This window comes from Mesoplodon densirostris, chromosome 6, assembly GCF_025265405.1.
Source record: "Mesoplodon densirostris isolate mMesDen1 chromosome 6, mMesDen1 primary haplotype, whole genome shotgun sequence".
NCBI lineage: Eukaryota > Metazoa > Chordata > Mammalia > Artiodactyla > Ziphiidae > Mesoplodon > Mesoplodon densirostris.
Window position 1 is genome coordinate 39,457,112 of NC_082666.1, and position 17,064 is coordinate 39,474,175.

Genomic DNA, 17,064 nt, shown 5'->3' on the forward strand with positions numbered 1-17,064 from the left:
GTTGTTAAGACAAAGGAAATGGATATTTTTCTGTGGTTTTCATTTGACTATTTTCCTGGGCAGTTGTCACTGGCAAGAGGTTGGTTAAAAGTGCAGGCTCTGCAAGTCAGACTGTGTGGATTCAAATTTATTCTATCTTAAATTGATACCAACTTAATTTCAATTGCATTAAAAATTTTTCCTTTATAGCTCTGCTTTCACCTTTTATCTTATTGATGTTATAAATTATATTTTTATATGTCATGTATTCATTAGCAGATTTATAATCATTTTTATGCATTTGTCTTTTAAATCCTGTAGAAAACAAAGAGAAGAATTATAAGCCAAAATTATAATAATACTGGTTTTGATATTTGTTTATGTACTTACCTGTACTGGAGAACTTTATATTTTCATATGACTTTGAGATATCATTAGAGTCCTTTCATTTGAAATTGAAACTCTCTCTTTAACATTTCTCCTTAGTATAGATCAACAGAACAGAATAGAGAGCCCAGAAATAAACCCAAGCACCTATGGTCAACTAATCTATGACAAAGAAGGCAAGAATATACAATGGAGAAAACAGTCTCTTCAATAAGTGGTTCTGGGAAAACTGGACAGCCACATGTAAAACAATGAGAATAGAACATTTACTCACCAACTACAAAAATAAACTCCAAATGGATTAAAGACCTAAGTGTAAGAATTGAAACTATAAAACTCCTAGAAGAGAACATAGAACAATCTTTGACATAAATCTTAGCAACAGTTTTTGGATCAGTCTCCTAAGGCAAAAGAAACAACAGCAAAAATAAATAAATGGGACCTAATCAAACTTACAAGCTTTTGCACAGCAAAGGAAACCATTGACAAAACAAGACAACAACCTAAAGAATGGGAGAAAATATTTGCAAATGATATGACCATCAAGGGGTTAATATCCAAAAAATATAAATAGCTCATACAACTCAATATAAAAAAAAAACAATGTCAAAAAACCCAAACAATCCAATCAAAAAATGGGGCAGAAGAGCTGAAAAGACATTTTCCTAAGAAGACATATACACAGCTAACGGGCACAGGAAAAGATGCTCAACATTGCTAATTTTTAGAGAAATGCAAATCAAAATGACAATGAGCTATCACCTCATACCTCTTAGAATAGCTATCCTCACAAAGACCACAAATAACAAATGTTGGCAAGGATGTGGGGAAAAGGGAACACTTGTACACTGTTGGTGGGAATGTAAATTGGTACAGCCACTATGGAAAACAGTATGGAGGTTCCTCAAAAAACTAAAAATAGAACTATGTTATAATCCAGCAATTCCACTTCTGTGTATATATCTGGAAAAAATGAAAACACTAATTTGAAAGATACATGCACCCCAATGTCCACAGAAGTATTAACTACAATAGCCAAGATATGTAAGCAATCCAGTGTCCATCAACATACAAATGGATAAAGAAGATGTGGTACATATATAGAATGGATTATTATTCAGCCATAAAAAAAAGAATGAAATTCTGCCAACTGCAGCATCATGGATGGACCTGGAGAATATTATGCTTACTGAATTAAGTCAGACAGATAAAGAAAAATACTATATGATATCACTTATATGTGAAACCTAAAAAATAAAACAAGTGAATGTATATAGAAAAACAAAAACAGAATTACAGATATAGAAAACAAATTCGTGCTTACCAGTGGGGAGAGGGAAGCGGGTGGGGATGAGATACGGGTATGGGATTAAGAGATGAAACTACTGTATATAAAATAGATTAGCAACAAAGAGATATTGTATAGCACAGGGAATTATAGCCATTATCTTGTAATAACTTTCAATGGAGTGTAATCTGTAAAAATACTGAATTGCTATGCTGTATATCCAAAACTAATATACTACTGTAAGTCAACTATACTTCATTTAAAAAATACTATAATATGTCAGTTGTATCTCAGTAATAAAAAATGCAGAAATACAACTTTAAAAATACACTAGAAGGAATTAACAGTTGATTATATGATACAGAGGAATGGATCAGTGAGCTGGTAGACACAGCAGTAGAAATCACTGAAGGAACAGATAAAAGAAAAAGGAATAAAAAGAAAGGAGGACAGTTTGAGACTTCTGGGACTACATCAAGCATACTAGCATTCACATTATAGGGGTCCCAGAAGAAGAGGGAGAAAGGGGCAGAGACCATATTTGAAGACATAATAGCTGAAAACTTCCCTAACCTGGAAAAGGAAAGACATCCAGGTCCAGGAAGCACAAAACAGGATCAACCTAAATAGGAGCACACCAAGAAACATTGCAATTAAAACTGCAAAAATTATAGATAAAGAGAGAATATTAAAAAGCAGCAAAAGGAAAAGCAACAAGTTACATACAAAGGCACTTCCATAATGCTATCAGCTGACTTTTCAGGAGAAACTCTGCAGGGCCAGAAGTGAGTGGCAAGATATACTTAAAGTGATGAAAGGGAAAAACCTACAACCAAGAATACTCTATTTGGCAAGACTTTCATATAGATTTGATGGAGAGATCAAAAGTTTTACAGACAAGCAAAAGCTAAGAGTTCTGCATCACCAAACCAGCTTCCAAGAAATGTTACAGGAACTTTTCTACGTGAAAAAGAAAAGGTCACATCTAGATATATGAAAATAACGAAAGGAAAAAAATCTCATTGGTAAAGGCAAATATACAGTAACAGTAGTAAATCAACCATGTATAAAGCTAGTAGGATGGTTTAAAGACAAAAGTAGTAAAATTGTGTATATCCATTATAAGTAGTTGAGGGCTACATAAATCAAAAAGATGTAAAATATGATGTCAAAACCAGTAAACATGGCGGGTGAGGAGAGTAAAAATTTAGGGTTCTTAAGTGTATGTGAATGATCAGCAATTTATGTTATCCTTTTGAAGAACTTTTGGTAGCCACAAACCAAAAATCTAAACACACACGAAAAAGAGAACGGAATGCCAACATAGCACTAAAGATAGCCATCAAATCACAAGGAAGAGAAGAAAGACACAAAAATAATTACAAAAACAACGAGCAAACAATTAACAAAATGGAAAGGAGAACATACCTATCACTAATTACTTTAAAAATATATGGACTAGATGCTACAATCAAAAGACACAGAGTGGGGGCTTCCCTGGTGGCGCAGTGGTTGAGAGTCTGCCTGCCGATGCAGGGGACACAGGTTCATGCCCCGGTCCAGGAAGATCCCACATGCCACAGAGCGGCTAGGCCTGTGAGCCATGGCCACTGAGCCTGCACGTCTGGAGCCTGTGCTCCGCAACGGGAGAGGCCACAACAGTGAGAGGCCCGCATACCGCAAAAAAAAAAAAAAAAAGACACAGAGTGGCTCATTGGATACAAAAACAAGACCCATCTATATGCTGCCTACAAGAGACTCACTCTTGAGCTAAAGATACACAGACTGAAAGTGAGGCAATGGGAAAAGGTATTCCTTGAAAATGGAAAGGAAAAGCAAACTGTGGCGGCAATACTTATATCAGAAAAAATAGACTGTAAAACAAAGACTGTAGTAAGAGACAAAGAAAGACATTACATAATGATCAAGGGATCAATTCAAGAAGAAGGTATAACACTTGTAAATGGATGTGCACCCAGCACAGGAGGACCTAAATACATAAAGCAAATTATTAACAGACATAAAGGGATAGACTGACAGTAATACAATAATAGTAGGGAACTTTAACACCCAACTGACATTACTGGACAGATCATCCAGACAGAAAATCAATCAGGAAACACTGGCGTTAAACAACATATTATATCAGATGGACTTAACAGATAAATATAGAATATTCCATCCAAAAGCAGAAGAATGCATATTTTTTTCAAGTTCACATGGAACACCGTCCAGGATAGACAATATGCTATGCAACAAACAAGTCTTCGTAAATTTAAGATTGGAATCATATCAAGCATCTTTTCTGACACAACAATATGAGACTAGAAGTCTAATATTAAAAAAAAAACTTGCAAAAACACAAACACGTGAGTTTAAACAATACGCTACTAAACAACCAATGGATCACTGAAGAAATCAGAGAAGAAATAAAAATGTACCTGGAGACAAATGAAAATGGAAACACAATGATCCAAAATCTATGGGACTCAGCAAGAGCAGTTTCGAGGCTTACAGCATTACAAGCCTATCACAGGAAACAAGAAAAAACCCAAATCAACAACTTAAACTTACACCTAAAGGAATTAGAAAAAGAAAAAACAAAACTGAAAGTTAGTGAAGGAAAGAAATGAAGATCAGAACAGAAATAAATGAGAGACCTAAAAAAAAGAAGACAAGATCAATGAAACTAAGAGCTGGTTCTTCAAATGGATAACAAAGATTGATAAACCTTTAGCCAGACTCTTCAAGAAAAGAGAGAAGACTTAAATCAATCAAATCAGAAATGAAAAAGAAGTTACAACTGATACCACAGAAATACAAAGGATCATAAAAGATTACTACAGTTTTATGCCAATAAAGTGAACAACTTAGAAGAAATGAACAAATTCCTAGAAATGAATAATCTCCCAAGACTGAACCAGGAACAAATAGAAATTTTAAACAGACTAATTACCAGTAAGAAAATTGAATCAGTAATCACAAAACTACCAACAAAAAACAGTGTAGGACCAGACAGCTTCACAGTTGAATTCAACCAACATTTAGAGAAGAATTAACAATATCCTTCTCAAACTGTTCCAAAAAAATTGCAAAAGCACACTTTCAAGTTCATTCTATGAGGCCAGCATTGCCCTGATACCAAAACCATACAAATATATCATAAAAAAAGAAAATTACAGGCTAATATCACTGATGAACATAGGTGCAAAAATCCTCAACAAAATGTAGCAAACTGAATTCAACAGTACATTAAAAGGATCATACACACCAATCACAAGCAATGAAATTGAAACTGTGATTAAAAAAATCTTCCAACAAACAAAAGCCTAGGAACTGATGGCTTCACAGGCGAATTCTATCAAATATTTCGAGAAGAGCTAACACCTATCCTTCTCAAACTCTTCCAAAATATAGCAGAGGGAGGAACAGTCCCAAACTCATTCTACAAGGCCACCATCACCCTGATGCCAAAACCAGACAAAGATGTCACAAGGAAGGAAAACTACAGGCCGATACCACTGATGAACACAGAGGCAAAAATCCTCAACAAAATACTAGCAAACAGAATCCAGCAGCACATTAAAAGGATCATACACCATGACCAAGTGGGGTTTATCCCAGGAATGCAAGGATTGATCAATATATACAAATCAATCAATGTGATACAACATATTAACAAACTGAAGGATAAAGACCATATGATCATCCCAATAGATGCAGAAAAAGCTTTTGACAAAATTCATTTATGATAAAAACCTTCCAGAAAGTAGGCATAGAGGGCACTTAGCTCAACATAATAAAGGCCATATATGACAAACCCACAGCCAACATCATTCTCAATGGTGAAAAACCGAAACCATTTCCACCAAGATCAGGAACAAGACAAGGTTGCCCACTCTCACCGCTATTAGTCAACATAGTTTTGGAAGTTTTAGCCACAGCAATCAGAGAAGAAGAAGAAATAAAAGGAGTCCAAATCAGAAAAGAAGAAGTAAGGGCCTCCCTGGTGGCGCAGTGGTTAAGAGTCCGCCTGCCGATGCAGGGGATACGGGTTCGTGCCCCGGTCTGGGAGGATCCCATATGCCGCGGAGCGGCTGGGCCCGTGAGCCATGGCTGCTGGGCCTGCGCGTCCGGAGCCTGTGCTCCGCAACGGGAGAGGCCACAACAGTGAGACACCCGCATACCGCAAAAAGAAAAAAAAAAAAAAAAAAAAGAAGAAGTAAAACTGTCACTGTTTGCAGATGACATGATACTATACATAGAGAATCCTAAAGATGCTACCAGAAAACTACTAGAGCTAATCAATGAATTTGGTAAAGTAGCAGGATACAAAATTAATGCACAGAAATCTCTGGCATTCCTATATACTAATGATGAAAAATCTGAAAGTGAAATCAAGAAAACACTCCCATTTACCATTGCAACAAAAAGAATAAAATACCTAGGAATTAACCTACCTAAGGAGACAAAAGACCTGTACAGAAAACTAAAAGACACTGATGAAAGAAAATAAAGATGATATGAACAGATGGAGAGATATACCATGTTCTTGGATTGGAAGAATCAACATTGTGAAAATGACTCTACTACCCAAAGCAATCTACAGATTCAATGCAATCCCTGTCAAACTACCCATGGCATTTTTCACAGAACTAGAACAAAAAATTTCACAATTTGTATGGAAACACAAAAGACCCCAAATAGCCAAAGCAATCTTGAGAAGGAAAAACAGAGCTGGAGGAAACAGGCTATCTGACTTCAGACTATACTACAAAGCTAAAATAATCAAGACATTATGATACTGGCACAAAAACAGAAATATAGATCAATGAAACAGGATAGAGAGCCCAGAGACAAACCCATGCACATATAGTCACCTTATCTTTGATAAAGGAGGCAAGAATATAAAATGGAGAAAAGGCAGCCTCTTCAATAAGTGGTGCTGGGAAAACCGGACAGCTACATGTAAAAGAATGAAATTAGAACACTCCATAACACCATACAGAAAAGTAAACTCAAAATGGATTAAAGACCTAAATGTAAGGCCAGACACTATAAAACTCTTAGAGGAAAACATAGGCAGAACACTCCATGACATAAATCACAGCAAGATTCTTTTTGATCCACCTCCTAGAGAAATGGAAATAAAAACAAAAATAAACAAATGGGACCTAATGAAACTCAAAAGCTTTTGCACAGCAAAGGAAAACATAAACAAGATGAAAAGATAACCCTCAGAATTGGAGAAAATATTTGCAAATGAAGCAACTGACAAAGGATTAATCTCTAAAATTTACAAGCAGCTCATGCAGCTCAATATCAAAAAAAAAAACCCAAAACAACCCAATCCAATAATGGGCAGAAGACCTAAATAGACATTTCTCCAAAGAAGATATACAGATTGCCAACAAACACATGAAAGTATGCTCAACATCACTAATCATTAGAGAAATGCAAATCAAAACTACTATGTGGTATCACCTCACACCAGTCAGATTGGCCATCATCAAAAAATCTACCAATAAATGCTGGAGAGGGTGTGGAGAAAAGGGAACCCTCTTGCACTGTTGGTGGGAATGTAAATTGATACAGCCACTATGGAGAACAGTTTGGAGGTTCCTTAAAAACCTAAAAATAGAATTACCATACTACCCAGCAATCCCACTACTGGGCATATACCCTGAGAAAACCATAATGCAAAGAGTCATGTACCACAATGTTCATTGCAGCTCTATTTACAATAGTCAGGACATGGAAGCAACCTAAGTGTCCATCAAGAGATGAATGGATAAAGAAGATGTGGCACATATATACAATGGAATATTACTCAGTCATAAAAAGAAATGAAATTCAGTTATTTGTAGTGAGGTGGATGGACCTATAGTCTGTCATACACAGTGAAGTAAGTCAGAAAGAGAAAAATAGTGTATGCTAACACATATATATATGGAATCTAAAAAAAAATGATTCTGAAGAACCTACGGGCAAACATGAAAAAAGACGTAGAGAATGGAACTGTGGACATGGGGAGGGGGAAGGGTAAGCTGGGAAGAAGTGAAAGAGTCGCATGGACATATATACACTACCAAATGTAAACATAGCTAGTGGGAAGCAGCTGCATACCACAGGGAGATCAGCTCAGTGCTTTGTGACCACCTAGAGGGTTGGTATAAGGAGGGTGGGAGGGAGATGCAACAGGGAGGGGATATGGGGATATATGTATACGTATAGCAGATTCATTTTGTTATAGAGCAAAAAGTAACACAATGTTGTAAAGCAATTATACTCCAATAAAGATTTTTTTAAAAAAAAGGAAAATGGAGAAAAAAACAGTTAAAAAAAAGGATCATATACCATGGTCAAGTGAGATTTATCCCAGGGACACAAGTATGGTTCAATCTCTGCAAATCAATCAATGTGATATACCATGTTAACACATTAAAGAATAAAAATCATATTATCATCTCAATAGATGTGGAAAAAGCTTTTGAAAAAATTCAACATCAATTTATGATAAAAACTCTCAAAAACGTGAGTACAGAGGCAACATACCTCAACATAATAAAGGCCACATATGATAAGTCCAGAGCTAACAACATACTGAATGGTGAAATATTGAAAGCATTTCTCTAAGATCAGGAACAAGAGAAGAATGCCCACTCTGGACACTTTTATTCAACATAGTATTTGAAGTCTTTGCCACAGCAATTAGGCAAGAAAAAGAAATAAAAGTATCCAAATTAGAGAGGAAGAAGTAAAACTGTCAGTGTTTACAGGTGACATGACACTATACATAGAAAATTCTAATGATGCCAGCAAAAAACTACTAGAGCTCATCAATGAATTTGGTAAGGCTGCAGGATACAAAATTAATAAACAGAAATCTGCTGCATTTCTATATGCTAACAATGAACTATTAGAAAGAGAAGTTAAGAACATATCCCATTCACAATCACATCAAAAAGAATAAAATATCTAGAAATAAATTTAACTAAGGAGGTAAAAGAACTTTACTCAGAAAACTATAAGACACTGATGAAATGGACTGTATAAGAAAGCTGGGTTTCAATGCTTTACGATCTGGTCCAAACATCCACTGCAAGAACCTTTTGTCAGCCTCATTCCCCACTTATTTATAAAATTTATGAAATGATTCTTTCAGTTTTGATCAAGGAGCACATGTTATAGGTTAATCCCTCTTTATGTGCAAGGTGTGGGAGAGGAATTTTAGAGTCAGCACATTAATTAATTTCCCATAAGGATGTACTTTAGTCTACTCCCATATCCTTTAGTTGCTGAACCCATGCTTGAATTTCTCTGTGCTCTCCTGTGGACTTGGGATTGTGGCTTTTCTCTGCTGGTTCCTTCCTTCATCATAAAAATTCTCCCACGAGTTTCTCAAAACTTCTGATCTACTAGTAGTGACCTTTCTATTTTCCTGCAGTACTGGGGATTTATTCTTTCTTCTAAATTAATCTTGTCACAATAATGGGATTTTGAGATGAATGGAAAATTAATGGCTATTGTCAGCCTGCCATTTGTATTCAGAAGTTCAGGGTTATCTTAAATAAAAGTTTAAAATTTTTTTACAAGGTCTTCCCTATCTTCTAATGACAGTCATATTGTAAGCAACCTAAAAAATTCAGGAGCATTTTTAGATTAAAAGTATTTGCAGGTCACTTTAAATTTTGTCACCATTGTACCTGTCAATTGCTTGAAGATCATTGGCTGGATTCCATGTAGGATCAAATAATACTACCACATTGGCACCAACAAAATTGAGGCCTAGTCCACCAGCCCTGGAGTAAACAGAAAAGAGCACATTAAAACAGCAAAAATAATTTTTGCTCTCTAAATTATGCCAGGTTTCTATAACCAAATCAACACAATATTACATTAACATTATAAAAGGTGATTAAAAGACAAATATGCCACAAGTAAAATGGCTATGGAACAATTTTTTTTGTACCACTCTAGAATATCCCTAAGAAATTTGAGCATTAGAGACCATGTAAGTAGGTTGTGCTGGTTTTTACATTTTTTTGGATACTCAAATACTATTCTCGAAGATTTTCCTAACATAAGTTTTAAAAACTGCTAGTATACTCCAGCTAAATAAATATACACACTTAAAAAAATGCGCTTCTCCTTATTCCTCCCACTAAGTGCAGCTAAAAACCCTGGGCATTATATGTAAAATAAAACACAAGATTATGAAAGGTAGAGAGAATACAGATTGGCTAGAGACCACAAAACCTAAGGAATGACATGGCAGTGAGTTCCCTGGCTTTATTTTTGCCTAATATAACCCAGATTGGGTTCTGGAGAAGCCAGTGAACTGGAAATGCCAGCAGCCAACAGTCACAGACCAAAAAAGCCCCAAGAAAAGCCTTCTTCCTTTAGCCAAAGAACCAGGAAACATACAGAGTTTTAAGACAGAAAAATGTTAGATAATGAACAGCCTATTCTTGCAAACACCACAGAAAAAAAAAACTGTGGCTCCAACCCTAACCTGGTCAGCAAAGGCTAAGTGAGGAGACTAAATTCCCACCTTTGACAGTAATGAGGTACCTCTCATTCTCACTCGGGTGGTATCAGAGAAGACTGATTGAGGAGCCAGAACTTTTCATTTCTGCCCAGCTATAACCAGGCCCCTCTGTAGTGTGGGTGGAAGCCATGGAGAAATAGCAATGAAGTGCCTCAAACTCAGGATGTCAACAGAGGCCAAGCAAGAGACACGGATTTCCAGCCCATGTGGCTGGCATGGTGTCTGGGTAAAACAGAATTTTTAAATAAGATACAGAGTTTCGTAACATAATACTCAAAATGTCGAGCATACAATAAAAAATTACTAGTCTTACCAAGGTCTAGGAAAATCTCAATTTCTATAAGAAAAGATAATTAACATATGACAACACTGCAAAGAAGCAGATGTTGGAATTATCAGACAAGGATTTTAATGCAGCCACAATAAAAATGCTTCAAAAAACAATTATAAATATGCTTGAAACAATTTAAAAATAGAAAATCTCAGCAAAGAAAGAGAGGATACCAAATGAAAATTTTAGAATTGAAAAATTACTGAATTACAAAACTTGCTGGATGGACTTGATAGTACAGTGGAGATGACAGATGATAGAATCAATAAACATAAGAGCAGGTCAATATTATTGATATTTACCCAATCTGAACAACAGAAAGAAAATATACTGAAAAAAAAATAACATTCTTAGAGGCCTGAGGGACAGTAACAGAAGAGCTAACACTTAGCTAACACTAATCATTGTAGTCCTGGGAGAAAAGAGAAAGTGAGACTGAAAAAATATTGTAAGAAAACTTCCCAAATTTGGGAAAAGAGATAAACTTACAGAATGCAAAAAGTTGCATGAACTCCCAAAATGATAAACCCAAAGGAACCTACACTAAAATACAGCATAATTAAACTTCTGCAAACAAAAGACAAAGAAAAACTCTTGAAAGCAGTCAGAGAGAAATGATACACAACTTTTAAGGAAATATCAAATGACAGTGGATTTCTCATTAGAAACCAAGGTGGCCAGGAGGAAGCAGTACATTTTCAAGTGCTCAAAGAACTATCAACCCAGAATTCTATATCCAGCAAGAATATCCTTCAGGAATGAAAGGGGAATCATGACATTCTCAGATTAAGGAAAACTAAGAGAATCTGTCACGAACAGAGTTAGAGGAAAGATAAAATAAAACAACTAAAAAGTCAACCAATATCCAGTCCTGTCAAATTTACCTCAAAAATGTTTTTTTCATGAGTCCTTTCTCCATTCCTATTTTCATTTGCCCTAGGTCAAGCTTTTATGTCACACCTGTATGTATTACTTCAGTGGCTTCCTGTCTTCCCTTACCTCAGACCTTAAATCCATACCCACATTACATAAAATAATTTTAAGCACAGAATATAGAAAACTAAGTATGCCATTCCTGTTTAAAACCCCTCAATTCTTTGGAAAGCCAAAGCTTTATCTTCATTTAATTGACCTGTGGTTAAAATATACAGTGAAAAGAAGCCACGAAAGATATATGTATAATTTGATAGTTTTTAAAATATGATATAACTTAATGGATTTGATAGATTCATTTTTCTATCAGTAAAAACATGTCAGAATACAAATAATCCATTTTGGAATGAAGTTTATTTCTAAAGATATCTTTTCTAAATGTATCTTTTAGCAAAACTGAATATATAAAATGCTTGTCTACTGAGTTAAAGATTTCAGCTGCCTTATAGCTTATTAGATTTTACCTAAAAATAACTGTTATCTTCTCATGTTTTGAATTTTCTGGGTCTAAACACCATACATTTAATAATTATTTTATTATATAATAATGATAAAATTTTGTATTTTTTAAAGGGAAGGTAAAATTAAAATCCAATAATAAAATCATTTTCTTCATTTTCTTCATTTTTCTAATCTCAACCTTCAAAGCCTTCACTGAGGTTTTCTCTTGCTGATTTTCCCTTTTCAGATGCTTAGACCATCATGTAACTCACACTTAGATAATGCTTTACACTAGATACTAACCATCCAGGGAGGGAAAATGTTAATAATCTTCCCTTGTACAGTTTCTATTAAATAGAAAAAAATTAACATTTATTGAGCATCTACTATATACCAGGAATGGTGCAAGATATTTTCATATATTCTATTCTTTCATCCTCAACACAGCTCTATGAGCTAACTATTATTCTCATTTTACAGATGAGAAAATTGAGAATCTGAAATACTGATTAACCTGCTCAAGGTCTCTGAGGTGGCCAGTGTCTAGATTCAAACCCAAGTATCCTGACTTGTTCAATATTCAACAGAAATTGAATTTTCTCCTTTGGAAAATTATTTATTAGAGGCAGCAGCATAAAGATGTCACAGAGACTTGAACTCAAAGAAAGAAGTTAGGTAGGATAAAGAGGAAGTTTGGGAAAGGATTTAAAAAATGGGTAAATTACAGGAGTGGGTGGGATTTAGATACCCAACAAGTAGAAGATAAGTTAGAAGTTTATCTGTCTACTATGGTGATGGGGAAAATTCTGAAGAAACAAGGTTCATAAGATTATATAATTAGACTAGTTATGTGAAAAATCAACCAGTTATAATCAAAATAAAATTGGAGGGCTTCCCTGGTGGCGCAGTGGTTGAGAGTCCGCCTGCCGATGCAGGGGACACGGGTTCGTGCCCCGGTCTGGGAAGATCCCACATGCTGCGGAGTGGCTAGGCCTGTGAGCCATGGCCGTTGAGCCTGCGCGTCTGGAGCCTGTGCTCCGCAATGGGAGAGGCCACAACAGTGAGAGGCCCACATACCGCAAAAAAAAAAAAAAAAAAAAAAATGGAAATCAAGAAGTATTTTCTAACACTTAACACCAAAAGTAAGTCTAGTCAACTGTTCAGTTAGCTTCTTGTCAGTAAGATATGCATGAATTTATTTCAGATGCCCTAAATGAGTCACAGAAAGGTCACCACTTGAGGTAACAATCTTCACAGATATTCTGAAGTTACAACTTAAGACTGTCTGAGTTAAAGCAGAGACAATGTTTCTTTTAAAGAAAAAATAATCTCTAAACTCTATCTCTAGAGATGAGATGATTCGCTATTTGACAATAATACAACTCAGAATCACAAACTTTCAAACGTGTCACTCCTCTCATATGGATAACAGCAAAGGCTTACTCCTTAAGCAATAAAACATTTAGAATATAGCCCTTTTCAAGCTGAGGAACGGTATTAAGATAGACTGCTAATAAACATGCAGGCTATTCATTCCTTAGGTCTTCCATGTTCTATTTTGTATCAATAAATATGTAAAAAATTATATTATAACCATATCTTAATATTCAACAAAAAAATTCTGTCAATGAATTAAATTTTACTGTTATGTATTAACCATTATAAAAGGTCGAATGAAGTAGTCACTTGAACAAATACTTCTGAGAAACATAAATATAAGTAAGAGATACCATGTTCATAGATAGGAAGGTTCGATAGCATTAAAATGTCACTTTTCTCCAAAGTCATTTATAAATTCAGCGATTCCAGTAAAAATCCCAACCCAAGGAAAAATGCCAGATAACCCTTCCTTAATTAACTGAATGAGATGATTATGGAAAGCAAAGCTTTAAGGTGTTGACATTTCAGAATAAAGATAATTCAGAGAATCAGGGCTTAAAAAAAAAGACTAAAAATCAGTTACTTAAAATAAAATAATAACATCGCAAGATGACATTTTTCAGAATATGGAGCAAAAAAGATAAAAATATGAAGTAAGGGCTTCCCTGGTGGCACAGTGGTTGAGAGTCTGCCTGCCGATGCAGGGGACACAGGTTTGTGCCCCGGTCCAGGAAGCTCCCACATGTTGAGGAGCGGCTGGGCCCGTGAGCCATGGCCACTGAGCCTGTGCATCTGGAGCCTGTGCTCCGCAATGGGAGAGGTCACACAGTGAGAGGCCCGCATGCCACAAAAAAAAAAAAAGAGTCCAAGTTCAGAGGTTTAATGAATCATTGTAGGGGAATTCCCTGGCGGTTCAGTGGTTAGGACTCCAAGCTTTCACAGCTAAGGGTCCGGGTTCGATCCCTGGTTGGGGAACTAAGATCCCATGAGCTGCATAGTGCGGCCGGAAAAAAAAAGAATCATTGTAGGAGCCCTAAAATCAGATAACCTAGTGTCTGAGAGAAATACCAAAGGAAATGGAAGAGAAGCCATTGTCAAAGAAATAATCAGAGAATTTTCCAGAGTTGAAAAATACAAGCCCTCGGATTATGCCCAGCAAAATAAATGAACTAAACACCCAGACGAAGACTCAAATATCACTGTGAAATTTCAGAATACAACAGATGAAGAGAAACTCTTGTGAGTTCACAAAGAGGAAGGAGAATCAGATTGACATTAGACAAAAATTCAGCAACACTAAATACCAGAAAACAATGTTGTAATACCACAAAGATCTGAGAGGAAATTATTTTCAATCCAGAATTCTACAGTTGGCCAAAGTAGCAAGTGAGAGAGCACATAAAAGACGTTTTCTGATATTCAAAGATAACATAAAATTTACTTTCTATATATTCTGGCATACAAAGTTATTTGTTAAAATAGCTGACAGGGCTTCCCTGGTGGCGCAGTGGTTGAGAGTCCGCCTGCCGGTGCAGGGGACACGGGTTCGTGCCCCGGTCCGCGAAGATCCCACATGCCGCGAAGCGGCTGGGCCCGTGAGCCATGGCCACTGAGCCCGCGCGTCCGGAGCCTGCGCTCCACAACGGGAGAGACCACAACAGTGAGAAGCCTGGGTACCGCAAAAAAAAAAAAAAAAAAAAATAGCTGACAGACGATATGGACAGGTAACAAAAGTAGAAAAAAGGGTGGATGTGTTCTAATGCTAATACCACACATTACAAGTACTTAAAAGATACTGTAGAAAGTTGCTGGACTAAAAATCAAAGATTGAAGTATATTATTTCAGGTTAAAAAAGTAATTTATAGACAAATAATAAAAATAAAAATAGTAAATACTGTGTGGAAAATGGGGAGGGAGGAGTGTAAGTAAACTAAATCCTCCTCTAACATAACAAAGAGTCCAAGCTGTTTAAAGCTGATAAACTAAAAGATAATGAAGAATTAGGATTCTGGCAAAAATGATGGACTGAGCCAGTGTGAAACTCTTTTGTTTCAACACCTAGAAATTAAATATAAATTTTTGCAAAACAGGGAAAACAAAACAAAAACTGAGCATATGTCTTTTAAAAAACATAGCTAAAGAATGGACTTATTATGTCTTGTAAGGTTCTTTATGTAACAAATGTAAGGACTTAGGTAACAAATCACTCTTTGAATTCAGTCATAGGGAAACAGGAATCCAAAACTTCTCGTCCTGGTTGGGATGCCTAACAAAGAAGTCAATGTAAAATTACAGTAATGGAGAACTCCTACAACCAGTCTCCAAAGGATTTCCACAGAGGAAAGAAGCCCCACTGAAGATAAGCTCAAAATAAAAAATTATAAAATGTGTGAAGAAACCATCAACCATAAGCAAAAGCCAGAGGGAAGAACAAATAGAAGGATTAGCACCCCCCAAGCACAGGAGTTAATAGAGCAAAAATGCCATTCAAAAAGATATTTTAAAAAATGACTAAAATTACTAAAGAAATAAAAGGAAAGCTAGAAACCATAAAAAACAAAATATATGTAAAACTGATCAGCTAGATTTGAAACATATAAATAAGACTTTTTAAAAAATTGAATATATTCCTATGCTATACATTGCATCGCCATGACTTCTTTATTTTGTACCTTTCAAACCCCTTCACCTATCTCACCCCTTCCCCCCTGGCAACCACTAGCTTGTTCTCTATATCTATGAGTCTGTTTCTGTTTTGCTATGTTTGTTCTTTTGTTTTTTAGATACCACGTATAAGTGAAATCATATGGTACTAGTCTTTCTCCATCTTATTTCACTTAAATTATACCTCCAGGTCCATCCATGTTGTCACAAACGGCAAGATTTCATTCTTTTTATGGCCAAGTAATATTCCATTGTGTATATATATGTGTGTGTGTGTAATCTTTATCCACTTCATTTATCAATGGACACTTAGGTTGCTTCCATATCTTAGCTATTCTAAATACTGCTGCAATGAACATTGAGATACATATATCTATTCAAATTAGTGTTTTGCATTTTCTTCAGACAAATGACCAGAAGTGGAATTGCTTGATTGTATGATAGTTCTATTTTTAATTTTTTGAGGAACCTCCATACTGGTTTCCATAGTAACTGTATCAGTTTACATCCCCACCAACAGTGCACAATGGTTCCCTTCTCCCCACATCCTCACCAACACTTGTTATTTCTTGTCTTTTTGATAACAGACATGAGGTGATAATTTCTTTTTGATTTGATCTGCATTTCCCTGAAGATTAGTGATGTTAAGCACCTTTTCATGTGCCTGTTGGACATCTGTATGTCTTCTTTGAAAATATGTTTATTCAGGTCCTCTGCTAATTTCTTAATTGGATTGTTTTTTCGATATTGAGTTTTATGAGTTCCTTATATATTTTGAATATTAACCCCTTATTGAACATACCATTTACAGTTATCTTCTCCTATTCAGTAGGTTGCCTTTTCATTTCATTGATGGTTTCCTTCACTGTGCCAAAGCTCTTTAGTTTGATGTAGTCACATTTGTTTATTCTTGCTCTTGTTGTCCTTGCCCAGACAGATCCAAAAAATATTACTAAGATCGATGTCCAATAGTGTACTACTTATATTTTCTTCCAGGACTTTCATGGTTTCAGGTCTAACATTAAAAGTTTAATCCACTTTGAGCTTATTTTTGCATGTGGGGTAAGAAAACGGTCTACTTTCATTCTTTTACATGTATCTGTCCAATT

At 35.7% G+C, this 17,064-nt stretch overlaps 1 protein-coding gene across 7 annotated transcripts in view; it reads right to left on the bottom strand.

Moving 5' to 3' along the window:
* ERCC6L2 (ERCC excision repair 6 like 2) overlaps positions 1-17,064 on the bottom strand; it is a 139,854-nt gene that overhangs the window by 54,501 nt on the left and 68,289 nt on the right. For all 7 annotated transcript variants that reach the window (XM_060101568.1, XM_060101564.1, XM_060101567.1 and 4 more), the window contains one exon: positions 9,361-9,456. In XM_060101568.1, coding sequence (XP_059957551.1) covers positions 9,361-9,456 — 96 coding nt within the window. The remainder of the gene's footprint in view (positions 1-9,360; positions 9,457-17,064) is intronic.